Source organism: Oncorhynchus gorbuscha, linkage group LG18, assembly GCF_021184085.1.
Source record: "Oncorhynchus gorbuscha isolate QuinsamMale2020 ecotype Even-year linkage group LG18, OgorEven_v1.0, whole genome shotgun sequence".
NCBI classification, from domain to species: Eukaryota; Metazoa; Chordata; class Actinopteri; order Salmoniformes; family Salmonidae; genus Oncorhynchus; species Oncorhynchus gorbuscha.
In genome coordinates, this window is record NC_060190.1 from 44,946,325 (window position 1) to 44,964,578 (window position 18,254).

Below are 18,254 nucleotides of genomic sequence, written 5' to 3' on the forward strand. Positions count from 1 at the left end.
GGTTCCACCTGAGTGGCATGCGGCACACTCTGGGACTGGGCTCCAAGCTTTGTTGTTGGGGTATGGGAATGGGCATCGCCTGACAGGCAGCCAGAGCCAAACCCAACACTAACCCTCGAAAATGTATTGTGGCCATTTATGTGTGATTTCTCAATATTTTTCTGTCTGAATCCCAAATCAACCCCTTTCCCTCACCATTCGGCCCTCCATTTGCGAATTCAAGCGCTTCAACTCATTTGTACAAGTGTCCCAAAGCTGAGGGAGGGAAAATTATCGAGGATGTAAGGGCTAATTAGACCGTCGGATATCCACATCGACTGAGCAAGCAAGGCTGCAGACAACAGAGCGTAGAGCTATCCTGACATGCACTGCAATATGTTTGGAGTTTGCACAATGTAATACAAAAGAATGGAGAGGCCTAATTACAGTATATGTCATGTGCCATTTGTTTGTCTGATTTCGAGACTTGACGCATAACTGATGAAATATCTCCCAAATTAAATGTTTAACTGTTACTCAAGTTTAGGCTATATCTTGTAAAACAACAGAGGGAATGTGTTCATTTGAATTTCATGCTTGTTTTATTATTTTAAAATGGAACATGAATTGCATCATTCAAGTCAGGAGTGTGTCCCGAAGTTGATGGGTTTATTGATCGCCACTCTCTTGTGTCAGCAACACATGAAAACGGAGGGTACTCCGATCAAGTTAGTAGGGAGTGGTTTGGGATTCACAGTCTGTGTTTGATGCCGTGGTGGCAGGTATTTTAGTGGTTAAAGCATTGGGCCAGTAACCAGAAGGTTGCTGGATCGAATCCCTGAGCTGACAAGATAAAAATATATAGTTCTGCCCCTGAGCAAGGCAGTGAACCCACTGTTCCCCGGGAGCCGAAGACGTGGATGTTGATTAAGGCAGCCCCCTGCACCTCTCTTATTCAGAGGGGTTAAATGCGGAAGACACATTTCAGCTGAGCAACTGACTAGGTATCCCATTTCAGGCAAAGAAGCAGATGGAGGTCCGACCCTCAGGTAGCACTGTACTTTGATAACCAGAGTGTTGAATGTGTGTTCTCACATGTGGATTGTCTATGGCTCATTTATCATCTACTGCGCAGGGTTGTCAGTTAAAAGGTTTCATTGCCCCAACATCTTGCGCAGTTGGTCTGTCTGTTCATTGCCCCATCCTTGGTCTGTTCTGCTTGGACGTGCCAGTGCCAAGGTCCATCCTGGCGATACAGGCTGCAGTGACCCGAGGATGGGATGTCCCACATGCACACACGGTCCTGGCGACTTGAACAGACTGGTTGTGCCAAAGCGCCTGGGGAGAGGCTTTTGGAACAACAGCATTATATATATTTTTTTTAAGGACCCATCCCAACCCTCACAACTGATCTTTATTAACTTTAATTGCTTTCAAACGGTTAATTATGTATATTTAGTTCCTGAAAGTTTTTGACATTTGCTGTCAGTTTATTTATGATATAAGATGTAATGTGAAAATGTAAGCAAGTCCCAAAAATGTTTCTTAACATTGGTGATTACATAAAGAAATAAAGTCGTAACTACTTCAACTTCAGGAATTGCATAGGCTCTTAAGGGACCTCTCTAAGCCTAATTGATGTTACAAAACTGTCCATGCTCCACCTTAACATGTGATGACAATGATCAGATGAATTGGAAATTACATACACTCTAACGGGTTGTCTAAAAATATCTATCTGAAAGCCACGCCCCTCCTCAGCCATGCCTCTGGTTCAGGGTTCCTTTAGGAACTCTTTGCTACAATGGAACATTAAAGGTTCTTCCAAGAACCCCTCAAATAACCAAAGGTGCAAATATGAACCATTGACTAGCAATGGTTTCTTGAGGAACTCCATGGTTCTTTGAGGATCTCCAGGGTTCCTCGAGTCCACCAATACTAAGAGAGTGGGCCTATTCACATATCTCAGTCATAGAACGCCTGGCCAATCTGTCACAACAGCAGTACAATGGAAAGCAGCTGACACTTCCACTTCTCCCCAAACCATGCCCTTATCTTCCCCCCGTCGTACACAGATAAGCGGTGGCGGTATCAGCAGTAGCACACAGTGTAATGCTCTGGCGATGTACATTTGATGTTTTAATGCAGGACATCCAGAAGCTCTTAGAGGGCTGAGCTGAACCTGGCATGCACAGTCATACAGGCTCGTTTACAGAGCCATGTTCCCACCTTGACAAGACAGTCAGAGTGGACTGAAGGTTTCCCTCAGAATGTGTATTGATTATGGCAAATGACCTCAATAACTACACCCATTTAGTTACCTTGATTGAGTAGACTAGGGAGTTAACCTCACTAAATGGCATCATAATAATGTGATGATGGACCTGGTTCCCTCTTCATAACGAGGCCTTCAAGATGTTATAAGTCTACCTTATCAATAAGTGAGTGTAACATTTCTTTTTTTAAACTACTACTATTGTCAGTGGTTGTTGTTCTGTTTTTCTATTATTGTCGACTGCTGTTGCCAAGAAGGGGAACATGGTTCTCTGGTGTATGTGTATTACATGCATGTTACATGGAGTAAATGTTTCAGACATTACCAGTCAAACAATAGCAGAATGATCCTGTATTATGGAGGTTTAGGGCTCTATTCAGTCTGTATCGCTGAAGATTTACAGATTGCAGGATAGAAATTAAAAGGTCATTTCCGATTGATACGACATATGCAGCGTTTACCGCAAATGGAACGGCAGGGACCGTGAGGGGACACACACACGCACACTAACACACAAATACATTTTTGTTTGTATTGTTCGTCATTTTGGTTGTTGTATTGTTTGCATATCATTGTATTTTCTATTTGTCTGACTGTCCTTGTCTATCAGTGTATCGGTGTTTTGTTACTTGCGATGTTTTGTGTTTGTTGTGGACCCCTGGAAGAGTAGCTGCTGCTTCTGCAAAAGCTAATGGGGATCCCAAATCAACAAATAATGCAGTTTCCGCTAATGGGCATGTTGCCTATAAATTTAAATCACACTGTAACGCAGAACTTCCGGGATACGGTTTGAATAGAGACTATAAAACTTATGAGTTGACATCAAGGGACATGAATAAGAGTTGCGTTTCTAGGGCTTGGCTTCACATTGTTATTTACAGATGGTTAACGCTGAGATATGTACAAACGTATGTGGACACCCCTTTGAATGAGTGGATTTGGCTATTTCAGCCACACCCGTTGCTGGCAGGTGTATAAAATCGAGCACACAGCCATGCAATCTCCATAGACAAACATTGAAGAGCTGAAGAGCTCAGTGAAGAGCTACGTCACATACGTTTGGTCATGTAGTGTATTTCACCAAACTCTGGTGACATGACATAACTAGGGATGTGGGGAGATCAGTAGACAGAGCTGGTTGGTACATACAGTATGGGAGGTTGTGTAGGAATTACAAGTTGGAGAGGAGACAAGACCAACATTTCAAAGAATAACAACCAGTACTGGTAAAATCCATCACAGGAAATTGACTGATGAAACTAATAACAAACTGCGGCATATTAAGCTGTGAGAAATGTTACTATGAGTCTCACTTGGTGTAGGTGTCTCACGTGCCAAGGCTTCAACAAATAAGCCCTGCCCAATGGCTCGGCTTACACATACAGTTTTCTATAATTGTACTCACTAGAAACGGGGACAAGCAAACATGCCCACATTGGCACGATGTGGGCCCAATGCCGGCTAAAATATTGGTCCCATGTAGGCTGCCCAAATTGAGCCGATTGGCCCCAAGGAAGGTGGCCCCAATTATTTATTATTTATTCAAATCAAACTTATTTACTTACATATAAATTGTATAATTTTCCAACGTTAAAGGTATTTAGCAAACATGTTCCATTGTTGACAACCAAGTTGTTACTATCATACATATATGCCTTACTAGAAAATCTGATATGTTCCTCATATGCCCCATGCACTTACATCATTTTTTCTTTAATGACTTATTATTTTAAAGACTTCTTCACATTGCTTATTTTGAGCATCACACAACGCACCCTTTAAACTGGAACAACACTCTCAAAAAGAAATGTTTGCAAGCCACGCCCACAAATATTTGAATATTCCTCCTCCTATATGTTATGAAGAAGCTGGTGTGGACTAGCCCATGCTGGACTTAGTGTGGGCAGGCCCATGTTGGGCTGCTGTGGGTCAACCATCACCAACCCAACACAGGCTATTCCACACCAGCTACTTCATAATAAAGAGGCGGAGGCTCATTCGAATATTTGTGGGCATGGTGTGCACAAGGGCTGGTGTGGGCTTGGTGTGGGAAAGCCCATGCTGGGCTGTTGTGGGTTTGTTGTGGGTGAGCCTATGTTAGGTTGGTGTAGGCTGTTCTGTGTTGTGTTGATGTGGAATTGGTGTGGGCTAGCCTGTGTTAGGTTGGTGTAGGATAGCCTGTATTTGGCTGTGTGGGATTGGTGTGGGCTAGCCTGGGTTGGGCTGGTGATGGCTAGCCCATGCCAGCAAAGATAGTTTAGTATGAATAACCCCAGAAACTGCTTCTGCAATATACATCCCTGATCATACTTGTAGGTGATGTCATGGCGTTAGCTAGCTAAGCTCATGTGCTGAAACAAGTCATTGGGTCTAACAGTCGTGCCGCACCGTGCAGGCCGTGAAATCAAAGACACTCCGATATGAAGTTGTTTTTGATCAATGTTAAAACATGTTCAGCTACTGTAATACTTTTTTCGAATTCAAAAAAATTCACAACTAAGGTCACATTTTTCACTTTTCTCATTGACATCCCAAACCCCGGTCTGGTCTGTCAAAATGTCATCCTGTTGGGAGTCTGGGTTTGAAAACTCTGTGATGTTGGACTGGTGTGGGATTCATGTGGGCTAGCCTTTGTTGGGTTGGTGATGGCTAGCCCGTGTTGGGCTGGTGTGGGCTAGTCTGTGCTGAATACCACATGGGGCCAATGGAGTCAGATTTTCTGATTCTTGTAAGTCGTGTGTTACATCGGAAGGTTAGAGTGAAACAGTAGTTGACGGAACAGGGTACAGGGAGGATCTCTTGCTTGAAAGCCCTCGATAGTAGAAGTGAAGGCTCTAAATTAAGTACAATAGCTTGCCAATTTCAGTTAAGAAATGACATACCATTCATATAGGATGAGTGATTTTATTCTCCAGTTTTCTTTCACAAGTTCTACATCTCTACTCTATTTTGACATTGTGATGAGGCAGCTTTGCAACATATTTCCATTTTACCAATCAACATTTTATCATTTCAATTAACCTGAAATTCCCTTCAATCCCTATTTGAAATAATCATTGCTTTCTTAATATATCAGTTGCAACTTCTTATTTTGCAACAAAGCCTCCTTCACTCATGCTGCCAAACTTACCCTTGTAAAACTGACTATCCTACCAATTCTTGACAGCGATGTCATTTAAAAATTAGCCTCCAACCCTCTACTCAGGAAATTGGATGCAGTCTATCACAGTGCCATCCGTTTTGTCACCAAAGCCCCATATACTACCCACCACTGCGACCTGTATGCTCTCGTTGGCTGGTACTCGCTACATATTTGCCAAACCCACTGGCTCCAGGTCATCTATAAGTCTTTGCTATGTATAGCTCCGCCTTATCGAATTGCAAAAATCACTGAAGTTTAAGCGTCAGCTGTCAGAGTAGCTTACCGATCTCTGCAGCTGTACACAGCCCATCTATAAATAGCCCATCCAACCAACTACCTACCTCATCCCCATATTTGTTTTAGTTTTTCTGCTCTTTTGCACACAAGTATTTCTACTTGCACATCCCCATCTGCACATATATACCTCCAGTGTAAATTGCTAAATTGTAATTTCTTCGCCAATATTGGCCTATTTATTGCCTTACCTCCTTACTAAATTTGCACACACTGTATACAGATTCTCCTATTGTGTAATTGACTGTACGCTTATCTATCCCATGTGTAACTCTGTATTGTTGTTTTTGTCGCACTGCTATGCTTTATCTTGGCCAGGTCGCAGTTGTAAATGAGAACTTGTTCTCAACTGGCCTACCTGGTTAAATAAAGCTGACTTTGTTTTCTCTTAAACATGACTTTCTGAAATGATAACGTTTCATGCAAATTTCCATCCACAGTTTCCATCCACAGTGTTTCTGCGAGTAAAGTCATACCGTATAAAAGAAAATCATGAAGGCTATGATAGAAACAGGAAGTTTTGGTACAATTTTATAATTGCCTAGGAGATCATTTGTTTGTTTGACATGGTGGCAGTGGAAAAGCCTGTATGAGCAAATATTGATATAATCTAAATAAACTTGTATCCCTTTGAAACTAAGAAGTTTTTCTTAAAATGTCATCATACCTTTTCTTTATATCTCAAAGGCATTGTCTATTGCTGGTGGCAAAACTTGTATTTCCGCCAAACGACCTAGCAATGATTTCAGTAAAGTTCTGCCTAAGGCTTAGTATGAAACGTGGCCGTAATGCTGAGGCAGCTTTGGCATGCACTGCTCTCTTCATGGTTGCTAGCCAGTGCATGTTAACCATCCTCATGCCAGTTATAAACTTTGCAAGGCATGCCACTTTGTCCATCTCTTCGGATCTCTCACCACTAAGCATGCACTGTTTTCTTAACCACAACTAGATGGAACCATAAATAATTACTGTGGGAATAATTATCACTGAATGACAACGAAAATATTGGAATAAAGTAGGATAATGCAATTGAAGGCATGTAGGCCTATCAAATTGTTGCTTACTGAAACTCCCAAAGTTATCCAATCCTTGTAATAAATTTGAAGCAATTACCTACCCACATGTGGTCAACCAGATGGTAATTTCAGCACCGTTTTGTTTGGGACAGCGCCATTGCGCAGCTTTGAGACAAGTGTGGGGATTCATTTTTGATTTTCCTGAATCTCCACTTGGACATTGGTTTGGCTACAATTAGGCTGGGAAAGTGTTAGCTAAAGTTGAGGTGAGTGCTGTCCATGATCATCTTGTCGAGTTCATGATAGCATGCATTGGTGCTGTAACTGTTGAATGGACATGCAGAAGGACCAGCTGCCTGGTGTTTTAGATCTTACCCTCATCCCTTCAAAACGAGACAGGGCCCTAAGGGGCCTCAATGCCCTCAATGTCCGCAGTGATTTAACGGGCCCTAGATCGGAGTAGCCCATCGCATTAGCTATAAGAGTGATTATAGACACCTATACAGAGAGAGAGAGAGAGAGAGAGAGAGAGAGAGAGAGAGAGAGAGAGAGAGAGAGAGAGAGAGAGAGAGAGAGAGAGAGAGAGAGAGAGAGAGAGAGAGAGAGAGAGAGAGAAGGAAGAGAGAGGGTCCAAACAGTTAGAAAGGGTAACAGAGAGACAGACCCTACTGGACCAATGTTGATTGTTGTTTTGGTTTAGTTTATAACGCAGGTGAAGCTGGAAAATAAGCTCTACAGTATACCTGGCTAGCAACGCTTGGTAGACAGAGAAAGAGGAGGAAAATAAGGGGAGAGAAAAAGAGGTAGCAGGATTAAACAAATGGGAAATTTGAGAGGAGATATGCGTTCACAAAAAATTCACAAGACACACAGTAAATGTACAATATTCACACAATTCACAAAGCACCAGTTGAGTATAAGAATGGAGATGGGAGCCAGGAGGGCGAGGACGGTAGCAGGGACGAGTAGGAGAGAGGACAACCTGTGAAAGGGAGAGTCCCGAGACAAAACCACAATAATCTTACCCTCAACACATCCAAGCCAAGTCCCTCTCGTCTGCAGTACAACACCCCTTTTAATTTTAAGAGAGACACGGTTATAGGTACCTGCGAGAGAAGGTAAAGGTTGAATGTGCACATCCCCGAGCCATCTTATACTCACATTTCATTCTATTCTAGACCACAAGTTGAACTGACGACGGAGTCATAGCCTACATGAGGTGACCCAAGGGACCAAAGATGTGGTTTGACACAGTAGTAGAGTAGTTACGGGACAGAGAGGCACAAGGAGTCAAAGAGGCACAGAGACCACAGGACACCGTGCCTGTTAGAAAACTTGAGCTCCGTTCCCCTCTGTCTCCCATGACCATCCACGATAACGTGATACTGGCAGGGGGGGATTTGGGTCAAGGGACAACATATTATACTGCCTTTATTCCTCATCAAATGGCAGAGGACTCTGGACTGTTATATGGGCATTGAGAAACAGAGGACAGTTTCATTCAAAGGGATTTGCAAATATGTCTTAAAACATACTTAGAGTCTACCAATGACAAATACTATACTTTATCACACCTCTGAAGGGACAGACTTCTTCTCTTCTGGGAACTGTTGACAAAGGCTGTGTTTGAGAAAGAGCTGATCTTTTGGTTCAACTCATTCATGAAAATGTACAATAGATATATATATATATACATAATGTATTGAGTACTACCGATGAAACTACGCTATTCTAAACCATGGGTTTCTTTTTCACAAAGGGGTAGATTTAATATTAAAATGATCTCTATCGTATATATGCACAGCCTTTGTCCATGTCTGTCCCCTGGCTTTTCTAATGGCACGCTAAAGCTTCCACTGTCCTCTCGGTTACTACACTGGCGTTGCTCTTTGGGGTGATGGTCACCTTCAGCCTCTGTCTGCTTGGCGCCCCCTGTAGTAAAGGCGGGGAGTGGCCGCCATGCCTCCCTCCTCTGGCTGTGCAAATAGATACTGAGGAGAGTGACCTGCACCTTCTGAGTAACCCACAATGCACAGGCAGGTGCACACACACAAACAAACACAAACACACACACACACTCCCACAAAACTGAGCACAGACATTAACACATACTTAAACCATCAGGAATGATAACACATTAGTTGATAATGGAGTTTAATGGCATGACTTGACTTACCATCCATCCATCACATTACCCAACCCAACACATCCAACAGGACAGGTCAAGTGCAAAATATAACTTTACATTTGCTCTTCCAGAGACAGGTGAAGATACAGACACCACAGCCTTCGATACACAACAGTGGAAACATGTTAGTGGGGAAAGCAACAATGGATGAAACCCCCCACTTTGCAACACCAGAACTGAAGAGAGCTTGTATGGCATTGTGATGTGTCCCATGTGGACAGTGTAACATTTTTCTTTAGATTTTTCTTAAAGGATAAATGTCAAAAATTGTTGACGGTCCCCGCCATCCCATTTATCGTCCTGCCTTTCCCCCCCTACCCCTACTATCACCTATGTGCAAACGGTGGTTCCCGTTGGTTGTTTACATAGTAAAGTGCTATTGTAAACCACATTGTTGACTCACTGCTAATACCACACCTCCCATCTCAGGCTGTAATATTCCATATTACAGCAGTTCACTCACAGCAATGACAAGATAGGTCAACTCCACAGCAACAGATAGCACGCTAGCCCATAGAGTTAGTTAAACAGGGTAGAGAGATACAACATGAAAGGCCATAATATCAATGAATGATGCCAGGCCTTTCAACATTTCAGCTGGAGGGTAAGAATAGCATTAAATTCAATTGAATCCACTTAAAAGATTGGTCAAATGTTGTTGACAAAAGCAGTCGAATTGGCAAACGTTTGAGTTATGTACTATACAGAGTATATTTATGGGAAGACGGGAGAGTTTTGTTATGCCTGCTAAATGTTCGATGTCAATAGGTAATGATTTGATGTCATGTCCATACCCAGCATCTGCAATCAGTGCTAAATGGTCACACTGCAGCATCATCATTTGAGATATTCAAGTCCCTTATTATCAAAGGTGTCTCAGACCAGGAACAAAGAGTCATCTGGTTACAGCTACAGTGTGCTTGAAGGGAAACAGTATCCAACTTGGGAAGAGGAGAGAAAAGCTCATCAACTCTCATAAAACGAAGACTGACAGAGAGAGAAGCGAGAGACATAAAAGACATAGCCAGAGAAGAAGAACACGAAGACAAAGCAAGAGAGATAAAAAAAAAAGAGATTTAAAGAGAGACCAGCACAAAATAATAAAGGATGGAAAGATGGAGGAAGGAAATCATAAGAGGAGGCAAGAAGTAACACAGAGTCCGTTGGATAAGTTACTTACATCCACAATGAAGAAGTCCAGCCAACACCAGGCGTTGGTGAAGTATTTGACCCAGCCATAGGCCACCCATTTGAGCACCATCTCCAGGATGAAGATATAGGTGAACACGCTGTCTGCGTACTCCAGGATAATCTTGATGGTCTTCCTCTTATTTATGTACACATCCTCAAAGGCCTGGGGGAGGGGAAAACAGAACAGCAGCAGGTTAACAACACTGACGTGACTGGATGTCTTGTCTTGTGTTTAGGCCTCAGAGTTTTTCCTGTTATGTGAAAAACTCATGAACCTCTCTATGGTTAAAAGTGTTATAGATATTTTTGACATTTGCTTTTCCTGTTGAAATATGAATTCTCTGGAAACTACAGTATATAGTGTTAAAGGTGAAATACTCCAAAAAGTGTTATGCTGTCTTTTTTATATACAGTATTATTTTCTCTACAGGAACCTGATTGCATCTAAAGTCTTGGGATTCAACTGTGCTAACGGTAATACTGCCCTATGTTCATGGCAAACTATGTGAATTTAGTTGTTCTCTCTCATACGACAATGTATGGAAGTATTCACAGCCCTAAGTCAATTCATCTTAGAATCACCTTTGGCAGTGATTACAGCTGTGAGACTTTCTGGGTAAGTCTCTAAGAGCTTTGCACACCTGGATTTTACAATATTTACCCATTATTCTTTTCAGAATTCTTCAAGCTCTGTCAAATTAGCTGTTGATCATTGCAAGACAATAATGTTCTGGTCTTGCCATAGATTTTCAAGCAGGTTTTAAGTCAAAACTGTAACTTGGGACACTCAGGAACATTCACTGTCTTCTTGGTAAGGAAGTCCAAAGAATTGAGAGTGGTACTCAGTAATGTGTTGTGTTGGATTTGCACCAAACATAAAACTTTGTGTTGAGGACACAAAATTGATTGCGTTACCACATTTTTTACAGTATTACTTTAGTGCCTTGTTTTAAACAGGATGCGTGTTTTGGAATATTTTTTTTCTGTACAGGCTTCCTTCTTTTTGCTCTGTTATTTAGTTTAGTATTGTGGAGTAATACAATGTTGTTGATTCATCCTCAGTTTTCTCCTATCACAGCCATTAAACTCTGTAACTGTTTTAAAGTCACCATTGGCCTAAATGTGAAATCCCTGAGCGGTTTCCCTCCTCTCCAGCAACTGAGTTAGGAAGGACGCCTGTATCTTTGTAGTGACTGGGTATAATGATAGGTTAATTAATAACTTCACCATACTTAAAGGGATATTCAATGTCTGCTTTTACATTTTTGACCCATTTACCAATAGGTGCCTTTTTTTTGCGAGGCATGTCATGTATTGTATTGTCATGTCTTGTCCCTGTGCTTTCTCTTCTCTTCGTTTCCCCCTGCTGGTCTTATTAGGTTTCTTTCTCTCTCTCTATTCCTCTCTCTCTCTCTATCGTTCCGTTCCTGCTCCCAGCTGTTCCTCATTCTCCTAACGACCTCGTTTACTCTTTCACACCTGTCCCCTATTTTGCCCTCTGATTAAGTCTCTATTTCTCTCTCTGTTTCTGCTTCTGTCCTTGTCGGATTCTTGTTTGCCGTTTGCTGTACCCTTGTTCCGTTCTGTTGTATTCTGCCTCGTCTTCAGATACTGCGTGTGAGCAGGTGTCTCTATCCTCTACGGCCCGCGCCTACCCGAAGGGACCTGCAGTCTGTTGCCGCAAGCCCTGCAACTCTCCCCAACTAAGAGGATTTATGTTTTCCCTGTTTGGACATTTCCTGTTAAGGATTGAGGATTATGTTTTCTCTGTTTGGACTTTAATAAACTCAGTTTCTGTTAAGTTGCTTTTGGGTCCTCACTCATCTGCATAACAAGGCATTAGAAAACATCTCTGATCTTTGTGTTTGAAACTGTGTTTGAAATCCACTGCTCCGACTGAGGGACCTTACACATAATTGTATGTGTGGGGTACATAACAAAGGAGTTGAATACTTATTGACACATGACAGTTCAGCTTTTCATTTTTAATTCATTTATAAAAATTCAGAAAACATTATTCCACTTTGACACTATGGGGTATTGTGTGTAGCCCAGTGACAAACACATCTACATTTAATCGATTTTAAAATCAGGCTGTAACACAACAAAATGTGGAAAAAGTAAATGGAAGAGAAAACTTTCATTCAGAAAATATTCACACCCTTTTCCACATTTTGTTGTATTGAGATTTTGTGTCACTGGTCTACACACAATACACCATAATGTCAAAGTGGAATAATGGTTTTATGAATGTTTACAAATGAACTAAAAATGAAAATCTGAAATGTATTGATTCAATAAGTATTCAACCCCTTTGTTATGGCAAACCTATATAAGTGAAGGAGTACAAATATGCTTAACACGTCACATAATAAGTTGCATGGACTCACTCTGTGCGCAATAATAGTGTGTAACCTGATTTTTGAATGACTACGAAATCTCTCTACCCCACACATACAATTATCTTCAAGGTCCCTCCATTGAGCAGTGAATTTCAAACACAGATTCAACCACAAAGACCAGGAAGGTTTATCAATGCCTCGCAAAGAAGGAGACCTATTGGTAGATGGGTAAAAAATAATTCAAATCAGACATTGAATATCCCTTTGAGCTTGGTTAAGTTATTAATTAACATTTGAATGGTGTGTCAATACACCCAGTTACTACAAAGATACAGGTGTCCTTCCTAACTTAGTTGTCGGAGAGGAAGCAAACCACTCAGGAATGTCACCATGAGGCCAATGGTGACTTACAATCAGTTACAGAGTTTAATGGTTGTGATAGGAGAAGACTGAGGATGGATCAACAACATTGTAGCTACTCCACAATATTAACCTAAATAACAGAGCGAAAAGAAGAAAGCAGGTACAGAATACAAATATTCTAAAATATGTATCCTGTTTGCAATAAGGCACTAAAGTAATACTGAAAAAATATTGTCAAAGAAATGTACTTTATGTCCTGAATACAAACCGTTATGTTTGGGGCAAATCCAACACATCACTGAGTACCTCTCTTCACATTTTCAAGCATGGTTGTGGCTGCATCATGTAATGGGTATGCTTGTCATCAGCAAAGACTAGGGAGTTTTTTTTAATGAAAATAAACGTAATAGAGCTAAGCACAGGCACAATCCTAGAGGAAGAACTGGTTCAGTCTGCTTTATAACAGACACTGGGAGACCAATTTACCTTTCAGCAGGACAATAACCTTCAACACAAGGCCAAATGTACACTGGAGTTGCTAACCAAGACGACATTGAATGTTCCTGAGTGGCCTAGTTACAGTTTTGACATAAATCTGCTTGAAAACTTGACAAAGCTTGAAAAAAAAAAAATAATAATAATGCAAATATGGTACAATCCAGGTGTGCAAAACTCAGATAGACTCACAGCTGTAATCACTGCCGAAGGTGATTCCAACATGCATTGACTCAGGGGGTTGAATACCCATGTAATCAAGATATATTACGGTTGTATTTTTCATAATAGTTTTACAAATGTTAGGGGGGGGGAATCACTTTGACATTACGGAGTATTGTCAAAAAATGACAACTAAATCAATTTTAATCCCACCTTGTAACACAACAAATGTGTAAAAAAATCAAGGGGTGTGAATACTTTCTGAAGGCACTGTAAGCATTCTGAATCACCATTGTGCTACAGTCCCCCAGAAAGCTGAAAACTAAGCTGGATCCCTTTGCTTAAAAGGTTGGTGCATTACAGAACTTTGCTGCTCATTAACAATAATCATATCACAAACAGTCGTAGACAGGTAAAAGGCATGATGGGGGAATAAAATATTTATCGATTTAATTATTCAATTTCAGTACATTCTGTCGGAACTGATACGGTTTACTGTAAGACAGTACTAAATGGTGCAGTATGAGCTATACTGTTAGTCTGTGTGTTTTGGTTTTTACCAGAAGTCCACACAAGGATAGTAAAACAAATGGAGACATTTCGTCCACCCAAGGAAAAAAGCTATTTTAGGCTTAGGGGTTAGGCTTAGGGCTAGGGTTAGAATTAGGGTTAGGTTTGGGAGTTAGGGTTAGGTTTAGGTTAAGGATTGGGGTTATATTTAGGGTTAGGAAAAATACGATTTTGAATGGGAATCAATTGTTAAGTCCCCACAAGGATAGTAAAACAAATGTGTGTGTGTGTGCAGTCTTACCAACGCCCCGCTACTGAGAAGGATCATGAAGATGATGACGGTCTCAAACCAGTTGTGCTCCACAATCAGGTAGCTTGTCTTTCTCAGGAACCACCAGTGCTTCCCCCAGCCATGATCGATGGGCAAGTACAAAAACGTATACTTGGCAACACATTCTGGATAAGAGGGCACACACACTCACTGTCACTGACACAGTCAAATACATTTAGGACATGTACACACTATTGACCACACACGCACACGTCCATAAAATGGCCTCATTATGCCATACAAACTGAAGATGAGTACAGACACTCACCAACCCACACTTGCCATGGCCCACAATTAAATCAGTTAGTATAAATGCTAAGTGCTATTGTGGCCAGACTGAGGCCTGTGTCTCTCTGTGGCTTCTTAGTTACCATCTGTCCAGCAGGCGTCTGGGTCCAGGAACTCCTCCACAACCTCCACCACCACCACTTCCTCCACGTCAGGCTTGATGTCTATGGTGCTGCCCTCCGAAGAGCTAGTGTCATCCAGCTGAGACAGACAACAGGAGAGAGGGTCAGACTCCTAACATCACAGAACATTCTGTGGTGTTATGAGCTAGTATGTACAAAGATACCGCACAGTGGTACCCACTGCCTACAAAAGCATCCACTAGTCACCTACTCACCCTTTCTGTGGATACCTCAAAGGCATCATGACCTAACCAGGAAAAGCTGTGTGTCTCAGCTGGAGGTTAGATGTTACATGTTGTCTGCATTTTTAACACATTCTCTTACATTCTGACCATGGATGTGTGGGTAACCTTGTCTATTTGCCTTGAAGTGAGTATTATTAATAGCAACATTGACCAGTTTGTCATTAACCTTGGCTGCTGAGTGATTACATTATTAGGGCTGGTCAATGATAAATATGCATACGCAGAATTGACAGTGATGCATGATTTGTTGCTAGGTATCTTTATGTAAATAGACTAGAGCATTAGATCCAGTGGTTAAACCTTTTACTCAATGCCCAGGATTGAGTAAAAAAAACACATACGACACTAATGAAGGTAATTAATATGGTAAACATGTTAATAAAAGTGAGGTGGAGGAAGGATCATAGGCCGGGGCTTTTTAATTCATGTCTCACGGTATAGATACTCACAGACTCTCAGAAGAAATGCTTATTCTTGAATACAACAGTCGAGCCACAAACGACGACCATTAACAAAGTATTATTTGATATGATTACAGTGAAACGGTTATGGAGAGATGATTCATCACATAGTTCTATGAAAGGCATAAAATGTAAATGTATTGAGGCTGATCTCAAACAGCATGTTCAGGTAGAGATGTTGTCTAGCCAACCTAATAAATCATCTCAAAGCTGAACAATAAGTCAAGGTGAACCAGGACAAATTCACGCACGCACGCGCACACGCACACGCACAGAGCTAATCCAATTTACAGATGAATGCCGCTTCACTTTAGAATCCTGAATAGTCAGCAGAAAGACTGTGCTTCTCTCTCTTACTCTCATACACACTCTCTCTCCCCCCCTCTCATGCTCTCTTTCTCCAGTATCACAAACAGCCAGACAGATCCCTGACTGTCTGACAGGGGCTCTGTGTCCATCCAATCGCTGCAGGGCTGGGCTGTGACAGGATTAGATGTAGGATAGCCAGCCTTGTGGTTGGTGGAGACAGGTGGCGGAGAAGACTGGAATCTGGTACAGGTATTAGAGCTGCTGCATGACTTCCCTCTGCAAACCAGGTCAAGGTGACCCAAGCATCAGAGCTCCCCAACATATCCACATACTGTACGAGTGAGGAGGACCTTTCCCACACGTTGACATACACAAAGCGGTGTCCGTCTGTCTGTCTGTCTGTCAGTCTGCAGAGCCAGTGGTACTGCCATGTCTAAACAAATGTTCTGAAACGTCAGGTCATCTGAAGGTCTCCTGTGTTCGCCCCTCTGTGTTCACCGCTCTATATTCACTGCTCAGTCCAGTGTTGATGAGTGGATTAAAAAACATGGCACACACACACACACACACACACACACACACACACACACACACACACACACACACACACACACACACACACACACACACACACACACACACACACACACACACACACACACACACACACAAATGCACTTTAAGCCATTACATCATCTACTACATTAAGACTGCAATCTCAAGAGCCTCAGCATGTTCAGAACGTATTCACACCCCTTGACTTTTTCCACATTGTGTTGTGTTACAGCCTGAATTTAAAAAGGCTACAATTGAGATCATACCCCATAATGTCAAAGTGGAATTATACTTTTTTTTATGTTTACAAGTTTTTTTTAAATGAAAAGCTGAAATGTCTTGAGTCAATAAGTATTCAACCCCTTTGTTTTGGCAAGCCTAAATATGTTCAGGAGCAAGAATTTGCTTAACAAGTCACAATCATTTCTACCATCTCTGTACCCAACACATACAATTATCTAATTGCTCAACTAAGGCCCCTTAGTCGAACAGTACATTTCAAACACTGATTCAACCACAAAGATCAGGCAGGTTTTCCTCGCAAAGAAGGGCACCTATCGGTAGATTGGTAAACATTTTTAAAAGGAGAAGTTGAACATCCTTTGAGCATGTTGAAGTTATTATTTACAATTTGGATGGTGTGTCAATACACCCAGTTACTACAAAAATACAGGTGTCCTTCCTAACTCAGTTACTAGAGAGGAAGGACACCGCTCAGGGATTTCACCATGAAGCCAATGGTGACTTTAAAACAGTTACAGAGTTTAATGGCTGTGACAGGGGAAAACTGAGGATGAATCAACAACATTATAGCTACTCCACAATACTAACCTAAATAACAGCGCAAAAAGAAGAAAGCAGGTACAGAATACAAATATTCTAAAATATGCATCCTGTTTGCAATAAGGTAATAAAGTAAAACTGCAAAAATGTGGCAAAGAAATGTACTTTATGTCCTGAATACAAAGTGTTATGTTTGAGGCAAATCCAACACAACACATTACTGAGTACCACTCTTCATATTTTCAAGCATGGTGGTGGCTGCATCATGTTATGGGTATGCTTGTCATCAGCAAGGACCTGGAAGATTTTTTTTAAAGATAAAAATAAATGGAATAGAGCTAAGCACAGGCAAAATCCCAGAGGAAAATCTGGTTCAGTCTGCTTTCCAAACAGACACTGGGAGACAAATTCACCTTTCAGGAGGACAATAACCTAAACCACAAGGCCAAATATACACTAGAGTTTCTTACCAAGATTACATTGAATGTTCCTGAGTGGCCTACTTATAGTTGGACTTAAAATCGGGCTTAAAATCTAGGGCAAGACTTGAAAATGGCAGTCAACTTGACAGAACTTGAAAAGAAATAAGTGCAGATATTGTACATTCCAGGTGTGCAAAGCTGTTAGAGACTGATCATCCCAGAACGACTCACAGCTGTAATCGCTGCCAAAGATGATTCTAACATGCATTGACTCAGGGGTGTAAAGAAATGAGATATCTCTGTATTTAATTTTCAATAAATATGCAACATTTTCTATGAACATGTTTTTACTTTGTCATTATGGGGTATTGAGTGTAGATGGGTAAGAAATCAAATTAAAACATTTAAAACATTTGTAATTCAGTCAGTAACACAACAAAATGTGTAATAAGTCAAGGGGCATAAACACTGTCTGAAGGCACTGTATTTAGCTACTCTGCAAAGCATCATGCTACATCTATAACTAGAAAAGGTAAATTTCCTGAAGACAATTTGAGCGATTGCATCAGCTATTTAACAGTAGTGATCTTGCTGAAGCAAGCACACTAATTAAAATGAATATGCTGGATAACAATAGTGGTTAGTAGCAAGGGTTGGAACCAGTTCAGGGAACAGAACCGAAAACTGGAAAAGAAGGAAATGATTTTAGCAACAGAACCTTAACCTGAAACTAAAGTGATCTATACTGTTCCGGGACATAACCGTTATTTTAAAAGCATGG

The 18,254-nt window shown here is 41.3% G+C and overlaps 1 protein-coding gene and 1 long non-coding RNA gene across 4 annotated transcripts in view; one reads left to right on the forward strand and one right to left on the reverse strand.

Annotated features, from left to right (window-relative positions):
- LOC124002912 (sodium channel protein type 8 subunit alpha-like) overlaps positions 1-18,254 on the reverse strand; it is a 122,547-nt gene that overhangs the window by 15,347 nt on the left and 88,946 nt on the right. For both annotated transcript variants that reach the window (XM_046310747.1, XM_046310746.1), the window contains 4 exons: positions 14,660-14,777; positions 14,259-14,413; positions 10,075-10,248; positions 7,082-7,204 (listed from right to left, as the gene is read on the reverse strand). In XM_046310747.1, the coding sequence (XP_046166703.1) occupies positions 7,082-7,204; positions 10,075-10,248; positions 14,259-14,413; positions 14,660-14,777 (570 nt within the window). The remainder of the gene's footprint in view (positions 1-7,081; positions 7,205-10,074; positions 10,249-14,258; positions 14,414-14,659; positions 14,778-18,254) is intronic.
- On the forward strand, positions 9,366-15,200 carry LOC124002914. 2 transcript variants are annotated; one of them, XR_006833161.1, is made up of 5 exons: positions 9,366-9,498; positions 10,516-10,559; positions 13,751-13,795; positions 14,253-14,327; positions 14,674-15,200. It is a non-coding gene; the product is annotated as an uncharacterized LOC124002914 (long non-coding RNA). The 2 variants fall into 2 exon arrangements; XR_006833160.1 differs by lacking the exon at positions 13,751-13,795.